The sequence below is a fragment of the Lacerta agilis genome, chromosome 6 (assembly GCF_009819535.1).
Source record: "Lacerta agilis isolate rLacAgi1 chromosome 6, rLacAgi1.pri, whole genome shotgun sequence".
In the NCBI taxonomy this organism is placed as follows: domain Eukaryota; kingdom Metazoa; phylum Chordata; class Lepidosauria; order Squamata; family Lacertidae; genus Lacerta; species Lacerta agilis.
In genome coordinates, this window is record NC_046317.1 from 23,365,360 (window position 1) to 23,388,351 (window position 22,992).

The window sequence follows — 22,992 nt, forward strand, 5'->3', positions numbered from 1 at the left end:
GCTGGCAGATCTCCCAGGAGCATCTAGAACTATGAGGTTTCATGGGTGGGTGGGTAACACAGTGAACTTTTTCATGGCACAGCCTGTTTTATAACCCTACTGTGACAAAGCACATAATTCAATGTAAAGGCAAAACAGAAATGGGAACACGTGTTCTCTCTCAAGGATTCTTTTTCAGTGACCAGAACTGCAGAAGATTTTCATTTTTTTCCTTAGGCACAGGTTTATACACACCCTGTGATGGGCCTCTAATTTTCACCACCCAAAATACACCACTTAGAAAACAGCTAACCTATTTGGTACAGACCTCAAGTATTCATAAAAATAAAAGTGATAAATTCCCTTACTGGCATTACATCATACCATAGCTGTCGACCCTCCCTGCTGTTTCCCAATGCTATAATAAGGGAATTTCCCACAAAAAAGGGAAAGGTTGACAGCTATGCATCATACCAACAAGAAAGGTAAGAGAACACAAATGCCTTAAGATGTAGGATATGGTAGAAATTATAAATTGGCATGTGGTGTATTGACATTGAGATACTAAGAACCCATTTCAGCTATCATAGAACTGATTCGGAGATAGATAGCAGCATGTTGCAGCACTGTTAGATGTAGGCAGATTAAACAGTTACAGTGGGGCTCTCTAGACGAAAATAATTCGTTCTGCGAGTATTTTCGTCTAGCGATTTTTTCGTCTAGCGAAGCACCACTGTAAATAGCGGTTTTCGCTAGACGAAAAAAAAATTCGTCTTGCAAGGCAGCCCCATAGACTTTCGTCTTGCGGGGCAGCTTCCGCTAGACGAATGCCGTTCGTCTAGCGAGTTTTTCGTCCAGCGAGGCATTCATCTAGCAGGGCACCACTGTACTTGGAGAAAATTGAATCACCTCATGGCAGCAAGGCCCACCAGCCTATCATTATGATGTTACATTAAGATGACATAAAGGTGAGTTATCCTATCTACCATTTCAGCTATGAGAAAATTCCTCACTGCAAATTTGCTTGGTCATTTCTGGAAATATATCTGAGCAAGTACAAGCAGATCAGAATGAAAAGTCTGGGAGGTGGGAGTTCATTGACTTAAATATACAATTTTTTTAGTAAGAGATTTTCCACCATGAATGGAAATAAAAGAATAACAAGTTATAAATAATTCTTAGAAAAGAAAAAAATAAATTGGGTAGGCTACAATTATGCCATTTATTTGCAAAGTTATGTACATTTTTAAAAGGTGTTACTCTTGAATAATGACCATTCTTACTCAGTATTTTACATCTGGCTATCCATTTCAAGTGAACAGTAATATGTCTTGGATGGTTATACAGGAAATTAAACTAAGAAATCACACACTGATTTTAATTCTGAATGTAACATCCAATACACTTTCCAAAGTGACATGCTTATTGCTTTGTGGATACATTTTTTAAAAACACAAAATTGAGACTATTTTGCAAATAAACATGGCCAAACCTTTTTTGAATAAAATATTAAGTGGTGTTTACTAAACTACAAGCCAGTTGACTTTTATGAAGCATTTTCCAAACACAGCTTTGTTCTACAATCTGTGTCTTTGCCATTAGCATTCTGTAGCGAATGTTGTCCAGATGCGGTTTTGAAGTAGTCTTTACAAGGAGAGAAATAAAGCAGGTTATAGTAATGGTTTGTGCAATTAATACACCATTAAGAGTTGAAAATAACTTGGGATTCTTTCTGCAGTAAAGAAAGATCCTGAGGGAAAGTACTAAAGAGGGTTTGTAAAATAACAGATTTTACTTGCAGGGTCCTGTTTCAGAGATTTTTAGCTTCTATTTTGAAATGAAAGTCTACAAATGACTTGTCTTCAAGTGACTAGATTTAAAAAGGCTTAAAATTTAATACTTTAATTCTGATTTTATATTAGTGTGATTGAAAGAAAAAGGTTAAACTGAAGTAACTCTTTAAATGAACAAGCAGTTATTTTGAAGTGCATAGCTTAAAATAGTCTTAGTCTTTAATTCTATTTCTGGTTTTGCTGCAAAGTAAACTACAGGGAACACTTCTTAAAAATTAGGTATGTATTCTTAAATACTGGGTAATTATTGCCAGAAGTATTTACTGGTATGTAGAAGTACTGTATCTTACTCATATATCACATTAAGCATAAGTCCTATACCCAGTATGTATATGCCAGTCAAGTATCTATAATTAGTATTACAATCACCAAATAGCAAATAACTATTTTATTCATTTACATGTCACTTTCCCCCCAAGGATATCCTTGGTTATTCTTCCCAACCTCCTTTAAAAAAATAATAATCACAACAACCCTGTAAGGGTTAGCCAATGCGTTTCATGACTGAATAGGAACTTATACCAGAACCTTCCCTGTTCTTGTTTGGCACTGAAAACACTAAACCACATTGGCTCATTTTAGGTGCAGTTACATGCTTAGCATGTACGAGAGACTTTAAAAAAAAACAACTGTGGAAATCTTATCAATGTATTCTACATCATCATAGCTGTTTTGCTGTATGTTATTATTTGACAATAAAATTCTGCTACTTACTTTTGCTATAGTTAGCATGAGTTTAATAGCTTCAGTGGTATTGTGGACTGGGATTATTCGTAAATTGCTGCCTAGGAACCTGAAACAACCCTCAACATGTCAATCATGCTAAGTACAATAGTCATATTTTTTACAGCATGGACCAGAATTGGAGCATGCTGTTACATAAGGGTATGTTAATATGATTGCAGCAAATTCGGATTTTGCAAAAGCAGGATTGGGATAGCAGGAGGTAGTTGAAGTCCTTCCCTACCACTGTTCCCAGGCTTGGAGCCTGACACCTGGGAATTCTCCTTTCCATATATTTTTCCTTGCACCAGTAATTCAGGTGATGGAAAAGATGCCTTCCTTAAACCCCAGGTGGTCACTACCATCAGGAGTACGCAGTCCTGAGCTACATGGAAAACAAGAGGGCTACATCCAACATGAGGAAATAAAACAAAAAGGGAAAGGCCAAGCTAAAGGGTCACAAAAAAACATTTCCAATTTTGTTTATTTCCCAAAGTGTTTCAGCATTGTCTTCAGCAGGGGTAGTCTCCTATGCACTTTTCATCTTGAACAGATGCACAAAGCTACCTTCTTTCCACCACAATACAGTACTACGCTTGATAGACAAAGTCTGGTCTGATATAAGTAAGCTCCCAATATTTATTTGTGCCTAGGTTTCTAAAGTATTGCGCGTACTTATGTGATCAAAATGAACAAAACTTATTCTGGCATTTTAATGGTCAACAAATTTTCATGGCTTTTCTTGACTTCAGTCCACTGAATCAAATGCATGAAGTGTTTGCCCAAGTTGCAGACAAACAGAGAGAGAGAGAGAGCGGGGAGGAGGAATTTAAACAATGAGGTCAGAGGGAAATTAAATGCAGGAGAGAACACACAGAGATAATTATGTTATTAATAGTGGCCATTATGATCAGATGGGACAATTTCCTAGCTCACTTTTAAGACTGAACATAAATTTAATATTGAACCATGCACTTAATATTGAAGCATCCTGTTACTCCAGGATATGCTCTGTTCTTACAGTACTACTGCCATGCCCTAGGTTAGGTTGTACTACCCCTGCCAATTGCTTCTTTGTTGGCATAATTATCTGTATTGCTGGACTTTCAGAAGCATAATTCTCATTTTTAGACCATTAGAACTTGTGCTGCAGTCTTAACACGTACTTGCTTGGAAGTAAGTCTCATTGAAATCAACAGGAGTTACTTCCAGGTTGCCTTCCTAGGATAGGACCCTCAGTCTCTGAAAAGGTAACACAAAATGGTATTATCTTGTACTTAGGGAATGATGACATGGTAAATTTCCAAAATGGCCTCATGTTATCAAACTTGAGTTTGCCAAGTCATACTGACCGAGATGCATCATTTTTTTATATACTGCAATATGACAACGGGGTTTTTATTCTTCGGCTAAATTCTTGGAGCAAAATCAAATTCACCTACATATTTGATAATTAAGCAAACACTTCATATTATTGTACCTAGTTTCCTTTACTAATAAAACAAACTACTGATGATTTTTAAAATTTCATACCTCTGTTGAACTCTGAACATCCCATCCCATTCTTTTGGTCCATGACGAGCGGCTGACAAAAGCAAAAAACCATTCCTGTGAATGGTCATGAACTTCTTTATTCTTTCAAATAAAACCTCTCTCTCTGTGAAAAATAAGCCTTGAGCATCAACCAGCAAAAATGCAACCCCTGGGCAAGAAGAAATATGGTGATCAAGTCAGACTTAACTGCATATAAAAAATAGTCAAATACATATATAGTTGGTATATTTACTATTGAAATAGAGTTTTGTTCATATAAAACTCTAGTCCTAAGCATATGTACGTGGAAGAAAGCCTCATTTCTACTCTTTCATCCATTTCCTGGAACTTTTTTATTGGAAGCCCCATTGGTTGTGATGACAAAAAGATGAAAGGGGGCTAATTGTTTCTACAGTGTCCTGATCGTATCTGCTTAGTTTATTACAGTGATTATCAAATTAGGATAGGAAGATGAGGAACACATTAAAAAATTAATTATGAATTTGCTTGTTTTCCTCTTCCCTCCTCATCCTTTTTCCTTTTGTATGATGTCTATTTACATTTTAAACCCATGGATAGGGACTGTCTCTTTTAAGCAGATAATTTAGTAAATTGTTGGTGATTTATTTAAGTGAACAAAATAATAACAAACAAGTGCTTTTTTTGTTGAACTGTACTGTGAAACCCAACATTCATAGCTTAAAATGGTTTAAAATTAACAAATGACCTTTCCTTTCCTGTCTTGTAATATATATTATTCTGCCTTGCTTATAAATTTACAGGATCATTTTTTGCTATTCATATCTGGCTACAAGTATTCTAAAATTTCCTTCAAATGTGAATATGTCCAGTTTGGGAGAAGGATAATGGTCATTACAAATTCTTGGCTTTGGGGGGTTTCTAAAGGGTGAGTTATGGAGACTGACATTACACCCTCCATAAAATTCAGTGGGTGTAAAGCATATTGATACTTTTACCCAAATTATGTTGTAGGGATGCTGCAAGACCACCACATGTACAACTTGTCACTCTTAATTTCCATATTGAATTCTACAGGTTAAGTAGCCCTGTAAACCACATTGATATTATAAACATACACACACAATCAAGTAGCGTATATATTTAATGAAATAAATAAAAATAAATTATAAATAAACACATTAAATGAAATATAAATAAATTTAATTAAATATAAAATAAATATATATGTTTTAATGGTCACATTTCCCACAATTTAAGGTACTCTACCAGAAAGAGAGAAAATTATCGATCCATTTTCCACTGTATCTGAATATCGAACCCGGTGTTGCTGATTTTGTAGGGACATTGAAATTTCATGACCCTAAATAAGTTATAAAATACAGGATTAAAACATGCTCACCAGTTCTAAATAAAGTTAACTGGGTCACTTCGAGTTCTATTATAATGACAAAAAAGAGAGAGTCCGAAATATCTACATTGTTGATCATTTTTAAACCTTTACTCCTCTTCCCACTAAGCTAACATATATTATAAAACATGCATCCTTTTCATTAAAATATTGCTCATTATAACCAGGGTGCTTTATGTTTAGCTTGCCATACAACAGAACTTAACAGTTGTCCCAGTTGCAGTCTGGAGAGCCATCCATTAAACTCCCGAAAATGGTCGAGTCTTCTCCTGTCAGTTCCTCCTGCCTCTGTCATCCCATTCCCCTTCTGTTCATTATAAGTCAGGAAAGTAAGGTGGATCCAGAAAATGGATAGGAATGAACAGAAGACGTATTCCAAATGCAGCAGGAGCTTTTAAAGAGGGCCTGTTTCCCATCAGCCCCAGCCAGAGATGTTGCAAGCTGTAGACCATCTGCATCTGGAGGGTCACAGATTACCCAGGTATCTCATCAATCAAGTTTTCATTTTAAGATAAGCTAGCCAAGTTTCTTTCTATTCTATCAATCAAGAACAATGTCAGCTTGTGCAATGACAGTGTACTGCCTCCAAGAACTGTTCCTGTTGACAAGAAATGGGAAGCTGAAAAAAAACTGCATTAAAAGAGTAACAAAGATCAACATTATAGATTAATCAATCAAAATGCTTCCTGAAAGCAAGGAGAACCCAGATAAAAACATCTATAGCACTTTCTGCATCGCCTGTTTGTCATTATGACTGTTCATTGCATCCTGTAATTGCTATTAACAAACTAAAGGAAGGCTCCAGAGGGGGTGAAGAGGGAAGGGGAACACATTGGCGAGCAATGGCTGTACTAACAAAAAGTCAATGCAAAAGCCACTTCGTTTGTTGGGAAGCAGGGATGGCCTCAGGTGGGCAATGATTCTAAATGTCACAGAGGTGCTGCTGCTGCAAGTGTTGGAAGAAGAAAGGGTTTCTTACAACCTGATAGGAAGTGGCACTTAACACCCTTAACAGAGTGCATCCCCCACATCCTCCCTGATGTGAAAGTCTTCCAAGTGCAAAACACAACTATTACAGACTCCAGCTCACTCGCCCTATTTTCTTTCAGTCACTTTTGCAAATTGGGAACATCCCAAGAAGGGTGGAAGTTAGCCCCCAACTATCTATCTATCTATCTATCTATCTATTTATATTTGCTTTTATACTCCCAGGAGCTCAAGGTAACATATGTGACTCTCTTCCTCTCCATGTTATCCTCAAAACAACCCTGCAAGGTATGTTCTGATGACAGGTAGTGATTGACCCAAGGTCACCCAGTGACCTTCATGACTGAGTGAGGATTTGAACCCCGGTCTCCCGGGTCCTAGTTCAACGCTATTCGTCAGACTGGGTCTTAAGGAAAATTAGAGAAGTTCAAGGAAGGTAAGTTTATCAGTGGCTACTAGAGTCAGAATGGTTGTGTGCTACTGGGCATGCCTCTGAATACCAAGTTGCTGGGCAATAAAAGTGGAGAGAGTGTTATTGCACTCATGTCCTCTATTGGGCATCCAATGGGGATCTGATTGGCCACTGTGAGAAGAGAATGTTGGATTAGATGGGCCTTTGATCTGATAAAGCAAAGTCTTCTGTTTTGTGTTTGTTCTAGCCAGGCCATTAGTGTTTTAGATTTCATTGAAATGGGCATATTAATATGGTCGGTGCTCTTTGATCATGACATTTAACCCCTCTGGAGTGTTTGAGGTGGGGGGAAAGCACAGGAATATACAAAGTCTACTTGGCTGTAAGCATGTATCAGAAAATCTCACTTCTTAACAGCCACTACACTGATTTAGCGGAATTAAAATATTGTTATGCATTTTGGGGGATTAAACTAAAACACCTCCTGGGGCCTCTTCCAACTCAGTGCTGTAATTCTGTGGCTATAAGACAGGTCTAGAGAAGAAGAGGACTGGTAAAATCGTCAAACCAGTTTATTTCGTTAAGTAAATAGCCCCAGCCAGGTCTGTTTAGTATCCCCTTGGTAATGTACGCTAGGGTCAATATGATGCCACAGTAACTAAATAACTAGAGATACTTGTAGAAGGGGAGAGCTAGAGCAAAAAAAAAAAAAAGGCAAGTGTCTTTCTGTGCCTTCCCCTGTCCACTCAGGTTTATTTGTGGATAGGAAAGAGCACAATTGTTTAGCATTTTTGGGCTCAATCTGAGGTCAGAACTGTGGGATTTCTTGGGAGCTCTGAAGGAGCTGGGTGCCCCCCTGAAACCTAATGGGATAGCAGTATCAGTTGGACTGGTTTAACCTGAGTACCCTCTGCACTTTTAAGAGTTCTCACTGTTTGGAGAATTGTGCATAGCAGTGGGGAACAGCAGGGAGGGCTGACAGCTATGCTCTAATCTGGAGGCCTTAATCCCAGTCATATGGGGACATGGTAGAGCTGTGTTCTGACTTTGTTGTTAAGCTTTGATGCCATGGCTCTCTCTTCTATATTAGGTGTTCCTAGAAAGGGTAGAATGCACAGCCCCATTTATTTTGTTACTGTCTGCGAGGCTAGAGCAACTTGTACGAACAAATGGTAGGATACAGTACCTGAAGAGATGAGCTCACAATTATGGTTGCAGTCCACCGTGTCTTTTCTTGCCCACTGCCTTCCGCCATGTTGACACAGTCACCGAAGTTTCTGCAGTACCAGACACTTACGGAACACTACAAACTGAGAAGGGGAAGTAATGGGACCTTTGGTCACCTCTTGTAAATAGCATTAATATAGCAGATCACATTTTACTGAGTTTTGATAATGCTAGAAGACAAGTAAAGTGCAAAGAGAAAGTGTCATTTACAAAATATAAGAGATGGACTCCACTTTAGGCTGGAATTCTAAGCACACTTAGTTGAGAGTAAGTCCCATTGATCTCAATGAAGCTTGCTTCAGATTAGACATGTATAGCTCTTGACTATTTATTTTTAGCCCTGGGAAATGGTGCACTCACTCCCTTTCAACTGTGCAACACATTTGTACATGTACGAGAAACAAGCTTCCATTGAATCAAAAAGGCCTTGAAGAGAAAAAGGCACTTTCCCAGAGTGCAGTCCTTGTTCTGGTTATTACTATGAGTCAATTAAGCACTGTTAGTGACACTCTGAGGCGCATTATAGCTTCAAGATGGCTCAGCAATACAGATCCCAACCATCTGAATGCAGAGTTTGCAAACCATCTATGAGCGAGACTGTCATAAACATTTAGGAGACACACAGGCCTAACACATACCCTCCAACATTTCTCCAATGAAAATAGGGATGTCCCAATCCAGAATGATAATTTTACTATTTATAACCCAAACGTCTTATTGGATTGCCCCAGCCACTCTGGGCGGCTTCCAATACATAAAAACATAATAAAATATTAAACATTAAAAAAACTTCCGTATACAGGATTGCCTTCAGACAGCTCAGGTGTCAGATAACTCCATACCCCCCAACATTTCTCCAATGAAAATGGGTACACCCTAAGGAAAAATTGGACATTCTGGGATTAAATCAGGGATGTCCCTGGAAAATAGAGACACTTGGAGTGTCTGCTTACAGAGCTAATGATTCTGTGGTCATTCAAGTTTTTTCATCTTTTCACATACAGTAAGCACCTTTTCTGTTATTGCATTAGGGAAATGTTAGGGCACTCTACCACACTCTACAGAAAGCATATCTTTATAATTTGTGCAGATTAACTCACAAGGTCCCCATTTACCACTCTGTGGCCTCACAATAAGGGTACTTAAATACTAGATTTGCCCCTTTTCTATTACAAAGAGGCACTGCGTGTTTCAAAGTGTGGCAAAGTGGTTATTTTGAATGTACGTATACCAAAGAGGCCCCAGCTTCAAGTTCTACTCTGATTTGGGACAAGGAGTGCCAGCTTGGCCCTGTGACCCTGGGGTTGTGGGTGCCATGCAGCATGCATGGTCTTGGTGCTGAAATTTGTGGGTGTCCATACCCTTCATGGGGAATTTTGTGGGTGTTTGGGCACCCAGGGTCCCAGGGAGCCGGCACCTATGTTTGTGGCCAGTCACCATCTCTGAGCCTAACAGGGTTACCTCTAGCACGAACACATCAATGAAAAAATGGGAGAGAGGGTAAACCACTGACACTACCTTGAATTCCCTGGAGGAGAGATGAGATAGAAATGTAATAAATAAATAATGTGGCACACCCCAGCTCAATACAGTAGATGCTTATGAACAGTGTTTGAAACTCCCATTGTTCTATGCGCATTTTGCAACAAGGAATTTCATTAATGCTAGCTGTTTCTGAGTTTTCAGCTTAAAACTGCAGAGTGGAAGGAAAGGAGGACCTTTTTCTGCGTCCCCACTTCCAGCCCCTCTCTGAAGACTGGAGAAGAGACCCTCTTAAGAATATTAGGGGGGCGGGCAAGGGAAGCATGGTTTTGGTTTTTTGCAATCTTCAGATGAGGACTAGACCATGTAAAAAACGAATATAAGATTTTAGCTGAAGTTCGTTCATTTTCAGCTTTGTATTATTTAGGGTTGCCATATTTCAAAAAGTAAAATTCCTGACACCTGCACATTTTTTTAGGAAGACCCCAAAATTTTTGAGCTTTTTAAAAATATGCTGTGCATTTACCAAAGTTCAAGTTCCGATTTGGGGCAAGGAGTGCCAACGTGGCCCCACAACTCTGGGGCAACCCTGGGCCCTTGAAGTTTTTGGGGGGGAACAAACCCAAATTGTCGAGCTTTTTCTGGGGAAACCTCCCCACCCCAAATAGTGATTTTAAGCTTTTGAAGTTCTTTCCTCTGCTTTTTCCATCACGTTGCCATACATCAGGGTTTTCACTGACATTTTGCTGATTTGGCAAAATCCCCCCCCACACACACACACCATTTTTACACCTGGAAACATGTCGGGAAAATTCCTCACATAGGGCAAGCCTATGATTCTTATTATGAAAACAAAAGCAAAAAAAAATCTGTTGTTGTGCCCTCGGTTTAAGGGGCCGTTTAGCCTCCTAGTTTTCATATCTCCGTTTCTAACCACCGCTTATGAAGTGAAAATTATAGTCAGCATTATGGCATTGTGAGTCATGCCAGTCAAGAATGGTTTAGTAATTCCTCTCACGTTCAATAAAAAGTGGCGTACAAGAGAGAGCTTGGATGTGGCAGTTTTGTCACTAAGGCTTGCTAAGGACAGTGTGGGAAGCGACAGCTTCTAGAGCTTCCTAATCTATTGACTCTCATTCCTACATCACCCAGGCCCTGCGAAGCTGAGCTCTGGCCCCTCAGTCAAGGTCCCCCTCACAACTTTACTGAGAGACGCCATTATGGAAAGCCAGTAATGGAGGCTGGCTTTGAGGCCTAGTTCTGATGGCTCCTTCTTCCGGTATCACAGCCAAAGGACCCTGGTTCACTTGCCAGTGGCACTTGCAAAATATACCCTACAGGACTTTTCTTTCCCTCACCCCCACCCTGTTTATTTGTTTTTAAAACTAGCAACTTAAAAATTACAGACAAATTAATAATAGCACGCCACTGAGGAAACAGCATTCTCCTTTCGTGGGAGACATTCCAACTTGAGTATGGGCACAATGAAATGTTTTTGTTTTTAACTCGCTCTCTCAAAAGCTGGATCTTTTGGGGGGCAAGGTATTGGGATAAACAAGGGCATCTCCTTCTCCACTCCTCCCCTGTGATATATGGATGAAGGGTGGTATACAAATTTAATATAAATGAAAAATGAAAATAAAAAAACAAATAAGAACTCAATTGTTCAACTCCGCTCCTTCATTCCATTCCTCCTCCTCCTCACTTTACTTGCACAGGATTCCCCAGTACTGGTCCTTAAAATAAAAATTAAAAAAAAACCCTACCCTACACTTACAATTGAATGAATTTGATGAATCATGTATATGTATCCACCATAACTGACCAAATTAACGTAAGGCAAGAGCAAGAGAAATGCTACTAAAACAAAATACTAAATTAAAGAGCAGCCCAGCTGAAATCAATTGAAATAAACAGTGAATGCTGCTTGTTTTAAAAAGCGGAACAGGATTAAGGATTAATGTTACAGCAGATTGTTGTAATAAAACTTTTGTGTTACTGCTTGGGATCGTGTTTGTTTGGAAATCTATTCTATTAAAGCATTTTTTTAAAAACAACAACAACGAGAACAACATTAATAAATTACACAGTATCAGGTTTCCCTGTTTGGTACAGAAAGGCAAACGATCCAGGGAAAAGACTGAAGGCACTACAACAATAGCGTCAAAGCTTTCTCAATATAGGAATTGTAATTTTAGTTTGCTGATCTGAAAGCCTGCCGTTTCAAATATTTTCCTGCAAGGGGTATATTTGGAAAGAAGCCTAGAAATCTTATAGAAGGTAGTCGTGCTTAATAATACTGGATCATTACTAGCTTGCTTAGTATTCATCTACATTTGGTGTCTCCCATAGCTGTCAACTGTTCCCTTTTTTGCGGGAAATTCCCTTATTATAGCATTGGGAAACAGCAGGGAGGGTTGACAGCTATGGTGTCTCCTCAATTCTTGGGCCTTCACAAGAAAAATGGTGATGCAAACTCACATCTTCACTCAGTAACGGGGGCAGCCCAAACATTCAACAGAATGAGGCAACCCCTCAGGGAGCAGATGCTGGGGGGCAACAGTAGCAGCCCCTCCGCTCTTCCACCTTAACCCAGCAAAGATTGCCCCATTGCTGAGGGACCTAAAAGTATAGACCAGGCAGCCTTCTTTCCCCGCTCCTTAAACTAGCCAACTTCCCTCAAGTGTGGTGGGTGTCCTTTTATGTGGAGATACCAGACTGCCCTAGGTACAGTCTGCTTAGGGGTGTTGTGTCGGGGTGAGAAACCGCTAGAAAGAAACTGCTAGAAACTTCGGGTGATTTCTGGGAACAAATGTCTCACCCCATTGAGCTATGCTCACAGGGTTGCAAGCAGTGTGGTGGCCTCTCATACTTTGCTATGAGTTATGCCTCTTCAAGGATGAGGTAGAAAGCTTCTTGTTCAGGATGGGCTTCCAGTACACCAGCCCCCTTTCCATTTTTTAATCTGCTGAAATCATTACCAATGCAATTAACTGAGCACTTCTTCCTATTATTATTTTGCCTGTCCTTAGCCACTACGTCATATATCAAGTGGATAACTTATCGTACAGTCATGAAATATTCACACACCGACGCGCAATTATATCCTTTTAAACTGAAATAGTCTTTGTTTCTTCACATGTACTGCCTGAAGAGCCAACAGGCTACAGCTAGAGAATATTACAGTGGTACTTCAGGTTACATACGCTTCAGGTTACATACTCCGCTAACCCAGAAATAACGCTTCAGGTTAAAAACTTTGCTTCAGGATAAGAACAGAAATTGTGCTCTGGCGGCACAGCGGCAGTGGGAGGTCCCATTAGCTAAAGTGGTGCTTCAGGTTAAAAACAGTTTCAGGTTAAGAACGGACCTCCAGAACAAATGAAGTTCTTAACCCGAGGTACCACTGTATGCATATCAGCTTAGAAACAGACAGACACATAGCCAATCCTTTCAATTTACTATAACTGCACCTACCATGATTTTGGATTGTTTTGCTTGAGAGCAGGGATGGGGAACCTGTGGCCCTCCAGATATTGTTGGACTCTAGCTCCCAGCAGCCATAGCAAACATTACCAATATTCGGCAACATCTAGGAGGGTCACAATTCCCCACCTTTGCTTAAGAGAGAGAAGACTTCATGATCAAGACCACACCTTTAACAATATTGTACCTGGCCAACTCAGCACATCAAGCCTATATTTAGAGACACAATCTACACAAAGCTTTTATTCTCCATTTGATTGTGTACATGAGTATACGATGCTACCGAGGGGAGGCATGCGAACCAGCTTCTTACATGTAGACACTGTCAATCGCAGCGACTCACCCAGGACTCAAGAGGTGGACCACACTAAAAAAAAATCCATGCCTCCTGTCATGTACCTGAATGCAAGGGGGGGGTGGAGAATGCCACTTGAGTGAATCAGGCCTCAGAGCTTATGAAATTTTCTCACCTTAGAGAGCATTTCAGAAGTGTCATGTTTTTTTAATGACAATCTTAGGCCAAATACGTGCTTAATTGTATCATGCATTTTCTCCAAAAAGCTCAGCACAAGTTTTTCAATAACTGTAATACCCAGCATTTCTAATGCACTTCAAAGTACTTGAGGTACTTCCCACATTCTCCCAATAATCCCTCTAAAGTGGGCATAATACTTGGAATAAGCTTCATAATTACAGGAGATAACAGTAATAGTCTTCAACCTTTTCAGAGTCAGGATACAACTATAACCCAAACATGCACTTGGGAAGCCTAACCTTTGTCAGATATTTGAATGAGAGTAGCATTGCTCTTGAGACCCAGTAGCTGGTCTTGAACCACCGAGGCACTAAGATGTGTTGGCTTGCCAGAGACCACCAAGTTCATGTCAGAGAATTTTTGAACTATTGAATTCTTTGTTTACAGTTCTGTAGGAATATAAGGGTCCGTTTCTAATTTTCCCAATGTTAAATTCAGTTCTCCACATTTCTGCAATTGCAATTAAAAAAAATATCCTCCTGAAATTTCCCCAACATCCTAGTGTGAATGTCTGAAATTTCTGCATGCAATTTTGACATTTTTGGAAGCAATGTGATACATTTTGTATCTTATTCTCACTGCTGTTTTTTTTTAATGCACACTGACCCCCCCCCAATGTATGTATTTTTGTAAACAACCTTTGCAAAATTCAGATAAGTCTGAATTTAAAAGAACGGCTGTGCTTTGATTCTTGTATTGCTTCAGAAAGTGTAGATTTGGTCGATTCACCTTTAAATGCAAACTGAATTGAATTTCTGCCCCATCCCTGCAGCTCAGCCTTTTTGATTGTACTTTAGGGTAGTGATGGTCAAACTTGGCCCTCCAGCTGTTTTGAGACTACAATTCCCTTCATCCCTGACCACTGGTCCTGTTAGCTAGGGATGATGGGAGCTGTAGTCCCAAAACACCTGGAGGGCCAGGTTTGGCCATCACTGCTCTAGGGACTAGTAGGGCCGGCTCCAGACATTTTTCAGCCTAAGGCAAATGATAAGACAAGTCTGCTTACCTTAAACAGTGAGGTGGCACTGTGGTCTGGCCATAGGCCTTGTCAGCCTGGGGAGGACTGCAGGCCTGACTACGGAAGGACCAGTGGCAGGCAGGCCTAGGTCCAGGGATTCCCCAGGGGGTGGTCCCAACTGGCCCAGCACACCTCCGCAGCTTTTCTGTCAGATATCCTACCCTCCCATCACATGCTCTTATTTCTTGCCAGACATTGCTATGGACATTGTCCCGATCCCCTGGCCTACCTGGCAGAAAGGCAGTACTTCAAGTCCCAAGTTCGACAGTCAGGAAACATGGTCCAGGGGTCAATCCATATGTCCAAAGTCCAACAAGAAGCACCATCCCGTAGTGGTCCCGGAGCATCCAAACCAAGATCCATCAACATGGACAGTTGAGCAGACACAGCTCCTTAGTTCTGCTTCCCTTTGCTGCTTTGCTTGCTGAGTACAACACCTGGGCTTGATGAGGCAGGTGACCCTCACCTGTTCTGAGCTTACTCCAGCTGAGAAATAGCGAGCCCCACCTGGCCAACTAGGGAGTTGGGCTGTAGGCTCTTGTCTGCCTCAGCCACCTAGAGCAGGCATAGGCAAACTCGGCCCTCAAGATGTTTTGGGACTACAACTCCCATCATCCCTGACCACTGGTTGTTAGCTAGGGATGATGGGAGTTGTAGTCCCAAAACACCTGGAGGGCCGAGTTCGCCTATGCCTGACCTAGAGCATATCTCCCTGCTCCCTGCGTCTCAGAGCCCACTGTGTTCATGGAGGCAGGGCCCCTTCTGACTCTAGCTCCTTCAGTTCTGGGTCCCCTCACAATCCTGTGTACTTTATCCCCAGCTGGTGTGTTCCAAGCCCGGCTACACCCCTTGCCTGAATCCTCTTCCTCCTCCCCATCGTCATGCCAGACCAAAGGAATTTTTGCACTTGAAAACCCAGAGCCAATTTGCCATCTCCCTCCTAGCAAAAGAAATTTAAACAACATTTAAAAGAGAAGTATTATTAACCCACAATTGGTTCCTTACTATTTTTGAGGGTGCCAATAAACAACTTTATAAAAGGTTCGCTGCCTATTTTCTTGTCGGTGCACAATTGGCAACAGCACAAACATGGCAGAAGCTACAAGGATTTACTCTGGCATTTCGGTATAAAAATATATGATGCAAGCAATAGCAGAAAAGGTCACCCATAATATTGTTTCCCATGGAAAACAAAAACCAGACATTTCTCACAATATGGTGGTCCTTTATTTTCTACACCAAAGATCACAGACAGGCAGATAATCTTCCTCAAGCTACAATGGACATTTAGACATAGGAATAGACTATTAAAACATGTATGAGACTAAAGTTATTATCAGATATGACTCCCTTTGATAGACATTTGGAGCACTGAATGTGTTTATGTGTCTGACTTTGGAAGCTGACTGAAGATTGTAAAGACATTTTTGTGAATTCATCACGCTGTAGAAAGAGGAAGATGCAGCGGTGGGGATCACAATTTTTACTGGGGCATTTTATGATGTTATTAAAGATAAATATAATAAGTATAATATCTTTTTTTTAAAATAAGGGTAAGTGAAATGGGAAAGAGCTGACACAACATAAGCTTTATCCTTTTACTGCCATATTTATTCAACTTTCTTTCCCCATTACATACACCAAATGTTTGCTACAAAATGAATCCCAAACATTTGTCAGAAATAAAAAAAAATCTATTGAAGTACATGGAAAGTTGTTATGCATCGCCAATACCTGCACTGGTTTTCGCAATGCCTTTAAAGACTTAATGCGAACCACTAGTACAAAAGGTTCACTGGGCTACTAACAGAGACTAGCCAAATGGATTACATGTTGCCCGACTTTGAGCAATTGCACTGGGTGTTGGTCAGTTTCAAAATTAAACTTGCTAGTGCTTACCTCTGAAGCCCTGAATGGCTCTTGGAGCCAAGGAGCAGGAGGACCACCTCTGCCCACTGGAATCTGCACCCCACCTTGGGAATGACCTTTCCACGAAAGCCCATGTTAATCTCTATGCTGTTTTTGATCTTCATTTTACAGTTTCTACCATTTTTTATTTGTGACGTGTGTGTGTGTGTGTGTGTGTGTGTGTGTGTGTGTGAGAGAGAGAGAGAGAGAGAGAGAGAGAGAGAGAGAGAGAGAGAGATTGATTTAGGTGTTTTCCTTTAACATTTTCATGTATTTTTATTGAAAGCTGGGAATTTTTCTTAGTGGAACGGTGCTATGCAAATATCTAAATTACTTCTTTAATTTAAGTATAGGCAGAGAGGGAAGAATGAAATCATGAACCCTTCAAAAGCTGCATTTCCACATGCGTTGCTGCAATAAAATGGATGGAACTCAACTTTGCACTATGACAAATGCTCTATAGCCTGCCAGATCTCCCCTCTCATTCCCCCACGTGCTGTACTATGGGTTCTCCATCCCACCAGAGCCAAGGTCAGGAGAGCATGTGGGGCAGGGCAAACAAAAGTCTTTGTGCAGAACTTCTGCTGACAGGTAAATCTCGCCCAATTACTTCACAGCAAAAAGGTCCACCCATCTTAAGTTGTATATTAAAGTGAGCATCATAGAACACAAAAATCAGTATCTGATTGAGAGTTCCATCTACATTGCAACTTGGATGGTAAGAACTCCCTATGAAGTCGATTCCAATATTCTCTTGTCACAGAGTAAATAGGATGCATATTTCACTGTTTCTGCACTATTAGCCAGACCCACCCCCACCCCCTGAGATAATAAGCTGTAACTGGGAAAGAGGCTCTGGATCAAAAAATATGAATACCAATCCTTTAAAAGTGTCCTTTGATAGGGGAAGTGTGCTACCTAATACACTAAGGAATCCAAATGTAGATCTATATGGCACACAAAATACAGAAATTTGAAATGAGCGAACTACTTCATTACCGGAATATTTCACCTGTCTCATTCTATTAAATACCATCTTAAAAGAAAAGAACCTGCTACTTGTATTAGATTTTGTATAAATCATTCATGAGGTTGCCCCCCTTCAATTTAACAACACTGTAAACATATTTCTTCCTAGAAAAAGAATACTATGTATCCTTTCCAGTAACTCCTGGAAATCTTAGATTTAAACAATTTAGAAATTTATTGAATTTTCAAAACCAAAAAAGGTACAAAAAATCAACCTGGAGAAAACAACCCAAACATGCTGCTGTTTATAAATAAATTCAGAAACAGTTGCATTATTATTATTTCCTGCAAATCCAAACACACATTTCTAGAATTGAAAGTACTGTTGGCACACATCATTTGACGTAATCACTGTGAATCGCTTATCTTTGAAGAAGTCACCAAGTCACTATGTATGGAGAGCCATGGAAGAAAAAAAAGGATAGCAATACTTATTCTGCATTCATATTTTAATTCATTGAGCATTTAGAAATGTATGAGTACGTGATGAATGAAAAAAGGAGAGTCAAAGCATTTTCTTACAGGGGTATCTAATTTCCTAAGTCTAGGAAGAGAAAGAAAAGAAGACATGCTTGAAAATAGTTTTTAGAAAACATCCACCTTAAATCTGAAAAGTTTATTTTACCTGTGTTTAAATCTTAAATTAGAAACAGACCACTTAAAGAAAGGATCATTTCAATGTCAAGGACTGACTCTTCTTGACTGATGCAGTATTTATTATTGTATAGAAATATTGCATCACCTATTTACTTGCAGAGGTACAGGGAAAAGAAGAGGGGAGGAGTCCTGTCTCAAAACACTTGATCACTTCAATGATGGGTTTCTAGTTCAAGAATTGTCCATTCCCCTTGAGGGGAAGAACAATCTTCAGAGGAAAAACTTGCCACTGTGATGCTTGCTGAAGAATCATCCAGTGGAGATATCAGTTCAGTCCACCTACTGAAAGTGTCAATCTGTGCTTTACCCTGAGGTTGTGAACTGTCTCGTGCCAGAAAAAGTGTCTGGTTGATGAGATATTGTGCTAAGTTAAGGTCTTCAGGAACAGAGTTTTTGATGTCTAAGTTCGACTCCTGGTCAGATAACAGTTGCCTGAGAAGAGTCCAGTCCTGTTCTGCAAACGGCTGATCTTCAAAATCCACATCTAGAATGTTCAGTTCCGACTCCATCCTCTGCTCAAAAGCTTCTCCAACATCCATCTCGTAAATTGGAGAAAGGGTTTTTGGAGGCCGATGCTCATACATGCAGGTTTGTGTCAATCTGTCACAATCATCTATGTCTCCTGAAATAATTCACAATACTACACATTGTAAAAATTGCACAGGCTTTCCCCTTTTGCAGGGCTTTTGTACAGCATACTTCACTCAATGCAGCAGGACCAATCCAACCAGATTAAAGAGGTAAGGAAAAATGTAACTTGTATACAAAGTCCACAAATATTTGAGCCATTTTTTAAAATGCATTTAAAAAAGTAAATGAAACGAAGTACGGCTTATAAATAAAGCAGCAATCACCACTGGCAATTGACAATAAACCTCCATAATTGGAAAAAATTTCTGATACAGAAAATGACAAGTCATGTAAACCAACATTTAATGCACATGGATTTCTAAAATCACTAAAATAATAACTTAAAATAGGAAGGAGCAGAGCGAGGGAGGGGAAAACAAAAGGGAGGACATGATCACCAAACAGTGACTTAAGCCAAGTCAACCTCAAAGGGGCGAAAACAAATGGTTTATTCACAGGCTTAATATTTAAGTATTGCACATGCAAAGGGCAGCTGCAAGCAAGGACAAGCAAACAAAAAGAAGTACAGCTTGATAAGTCATCCATTCGTATGGTTCTTCAGAACACAAATCAACAGTTTATAACTCTTAAATACACAGAAGTTTGAAAGATTCAGGTTCTCTGTGTTGTACTTTGGGGGTACCGAGCTGAATCCCTGTTTTAAGGAAGACACAAAACTAGACAAGAAGTTACCTAACCGTGTAAAGCAAGCATAAGTTTAAATGTATTAACTGTTTTCCCCCCTAAAGCTGACCTTTCTCTTTTTAAAAAGAAATTATTTTTTCACTGGCAAAACTTAGAACTACAATAATTCTGAAAAAGTATCTTAAGAGTATAGGCCAGCTTCTGCTGAAGCCCATGGTAAGGGCCCCACTGAATCCAACAGCAGCTTAAGAGGAGACCCTAGCTCTGTGCAAAACAGAAACAATAATGAATATAGCTCTTAAAGGCAAATACGCAGAGGACTTTTAATTGAGAATATTAATGCACTTATTGCACATCCCACTTTGATATAGATATATATAGATATAGATATATATTTATGTGAATCATATAGGCTGTTGAACCAATGGATAGCCAAGTTTCCATTAAAAGATGATATTGCCTATGTTCTATTGGGTCAAAAATGAACTCAAGAGCAGGGAACATCATCCCACTCTCTGCTTTGCCCATGATAAATATTCCCAACTGCCCACTGGACAGCATCATACATATTCTATTGTGGTCAAGAATATGGTATGCAACTTAATATTTTGTTTGAAACATAAGCATTTAATTCTATAACCGTTTGGATAAAATTTCTAAAGGTATTTGCTAGAGTTAGTGTCTCAAACCCAACTATAAATCTAATATTCCACTAATACTTAATATCTTGAGGAACTTAATGCTTTTATTTCTGTACGTTACCTGCGGATAAAGCAGAGTTAGCGTATTCAGTAGATGCTGAATCAATCTCTTTCACGTGGCCTTCCTGAATCAGTATATGACTCCTACTTGGGTCTACAGGTTTTGCAGAATTGTTCTTTTGTAACTCAGTATTATCTCTTTGATGAAGATCCAGGTGACATGGTCTTCCTTGAGATTTTGTGTCACTGTCTGAGACTTTATTACATTGAAATTCATTGTTCTCTTCACTCTTGGCGTTTTCCTTAACCTCTGCAGGAGACGGGCTATGTCTCACAATCAAATCTTTCTCTGCAGGCTTCTGCTCCATAACTGGAGTACTCTTGTCCTTGGGTTTTTGCTCATTGCCGCAAGGGTCTACAGAAGCATTCTCACTTTTATCTAACCTTTCCTTATCATTCTCCTTACACTCCAGGAATGCGTCTTCAATCTCCAAGGAGTATCTTGAATAAAATGTCTTGCCATGATCCTCATGGGAAATGCCATCAAACACGTCAGAAGGCGTTGCAGCATCCAGGGAACGCTGGAGGGAAGTGTGGGCTTCCCCACCATCGTCAGATCCCAGTTCTTCACATTCATCCACTGAAAGCAATACTGAACGCTTAAAGTTTTTGGTGGCGGGGAATTCTTGACTTTCAGTATCATTATCTGCTGCATCTTCAAATGCGAGATTCACAATTCCATGGAACTGCTGAACAGGGATTTCTGGTGGAAGAGGCAGGTTTTCTACGACGTTTTCCGTTTCTGACTTTTCATCTTCCGTTTCATCAGCCGAAGAGGAGACCTGATCAGCTTCTTGAGGAAACTGCGCAGCGGCAAAATTAGCATTATTCCCCCTGGAGCCACCACCCCTTTTCTCATCACCTTGGTGCAGCCACATTTCAGGCCTTTTCCTAGGGATCTCGTCGTCACTTGTTGAAATAACACGGAAGAGATCAGAGTTTTCCTTTTTCATTTTCACTTCTATCCTCAGGCTTGTGTCATAGATTTTGAGTTCTTCGGGTGTACTTGTATCGCTGCTGCTTCTGCCAAGGAAATCATGGCATATCATAGTGCTGCATTTTGAAATCCCTCTTTCATTTGACCCCTCGTCATCCTGAGATCCTCCTGCATCATAGTCTTCTGATCGTGGCTTTATATCGTCGGATGATGTCGTTGCACTGCCAGTGTCCGATTCAGGGCTTTCTTTTGGATCAAGTGCACTGGAACTCAGATTCCAGTGATCTGCAAAGGGGGCCTCTGAGTTGTCATGACTCTCTGGTGTCTCTGTGGTATCGGTGTCTTTAGATGAGCACTTTTCTGCAACATGCTCTACGAAAGATTTTGAAGCAGCATCTGATTCCACCGTAGCCGATTGGGATTCAGTCAAGGCAGATTTATCAGAGAATTCATCAGCGCTTTCAGAGCCCATTATACAGGCCTTAGAAGATTTCCTACCCTCATGTTCAGAGTTAGAGCTGTCATTGGCTGTTTCAGACAAGCTGTGCAATGGATCTTCAAGATAGTTAACATCCTTTGAGGTATCATTAGATTTGCAACCGACCGATGTTACTTGTGTTAAAAGGTTCTCTCCTGTATGTTCCAAGAGATTCTGGTAGGCAACAGAATCAGGAAGTGTTTTGCACTTCAATTCTTTAGAAGCTAAAATTGCAGGATTCTGGCTAGCATTTGCACAAGTCACACCCTTCTCTCTGACAGGCTGTAATTCTTGTACATTACGTTCTTCAGTTGTTTTGTTTACAAATGATATATCATCCTCACTCTTACAAGCCTGTTTTGCCATCTTTTCAGTTTTCAGCTCTGCAACACACTGATGTTCCAAATTTCCTTTGGTGTCTCTCTCTTCAAGAGGGGTCACTTTTTCTGAATCAGGTATGTGCCTCTTATCTATCTCAAGCAAAGATGTTCTGCTGTTATTCTTCTTCCCTGGGCTAGATTTGTTACTGCTATGTAACAGAGTTCCCAACGAAGTTGAATTTTTTTGTCCTTCTGCATGTAAATTCTTCTGAACTGGGGATTCACTTCTGGAATGCTTCTGGTTTGAAGAAGGAAGCTTTGGAACAGGTTGCCCTGTAACTGTTTTCTGTTTTTGGTCTTTATTGTTCACCATTTCACTTTTCTTTGAATGGTTTTGGGTTTTGGATGTTATTATTTTTGCTGTGGCTTTAACTGAAGCCGTCTGCGGAGATTTAGACTTTTTCTTTGATGAAGGTTGCTTCTCTGATTGAGTTAGATACTGGGTCATGTTTTTTTCTTCATTTTGCTTAGGAGAAAGTCCAGGCTTCAGTAGATTTGGGGTCTCTCCCGGTGGACCTACCGAGACAAAAATCTAAAGGTTATCCTACATTCCAATTTGCAGAGTGGATTATATGAAAGAGCAGCGCATGTCAACTGTGTCAGTACTTTCCATACAAGAAGAACTTCAAAAGGACGCTCAAACACAAAAAGACCAAAAATGAATAGAAGATTAAAGTTGCCCTTTGTGGAAGCATCATCACTACTAACCAGAACCACACAGTGGAACAGGGAAGAACTAGCAATCACTAGGCGAAAACTTAGTCTTTGCAGTGTTATGACTGCATTTATTACACTGTATTTGAGATCTGTAATTACACTAGCCACATGGTTAGTTTTGAAAACTATAAATTGATTTCTCAAATACCACTAAAAGAAGGCATGGCGTTGTACCTAATTAGATGGCCCCTGCAAATTAGTGATGAGCAACACTCCTATGAATGC

General features: G+C 40.0%; 2 protein-coding genes across 3 annotated transcripts in view; both read right to left on the reverse strand.

Annotated features, from left to right (window-relative positions):
* Positions 1 to 1,173: 1,173 nt before the first annotated feature.
* C6H1orf146 (chromosome 6 C1orf146 homolog) lies at positions 1,174 to 20,385 on the reverse strand. Of its 2 annotated transcripts, none has more exons than XM_033151606.1 (6): positions 20,257 to 20,385; positions 8,064 to 8,187; positions 5,337 to 5,430; positions 4,089 to 4,257; positions 2,547 to 2,625; positions 1,174 to 1,623 (listed from the first exon to the last, which is right to left on the reverse strand). In XM_033151606.1, the coding sequence occupies exons 2-6, from the start codon at positions 8,130 to 8,132 to the stop codon at positions 1,489 to 1,491; spliced, it is 546 nt and encodes a 181-aa protein (XP_033007497.1). In that variant the 5' UTR covers positions 8,133 to 8,187; positions 20,257 to 20,385; the 3' UTR covers positions 1,174 to 1,488. The 2 variants fall into 2 exon arrangements, with proteins under 2 accessions (XP_033007497.1, XP_033007498.1); XM_033151607.1 differs by lacking the exon at positions 20,257 to 20,385 and adding an exon at positions 10,626 to 10,794.
* BTBD8 (BTB domain containing 8) overlaps positions 19,594 to 22,992 on the reverse strand; it is a 43,988-nt gene continuing 40,589 nt past the window's right edge. The window contains exon 18 of the mRNA XM_033151099.1: positions 19,594 to 22,566. Within this exon, the coding sequence (XP_033006990.1) occupies positions 20,240 to 22,566 (2,327 nt within the window). The 3' untranslated portion in view covers positions 19,594 to 20,239. The remainder of the gene's footprint in view (positions 22,567 to 22,992) is intronic.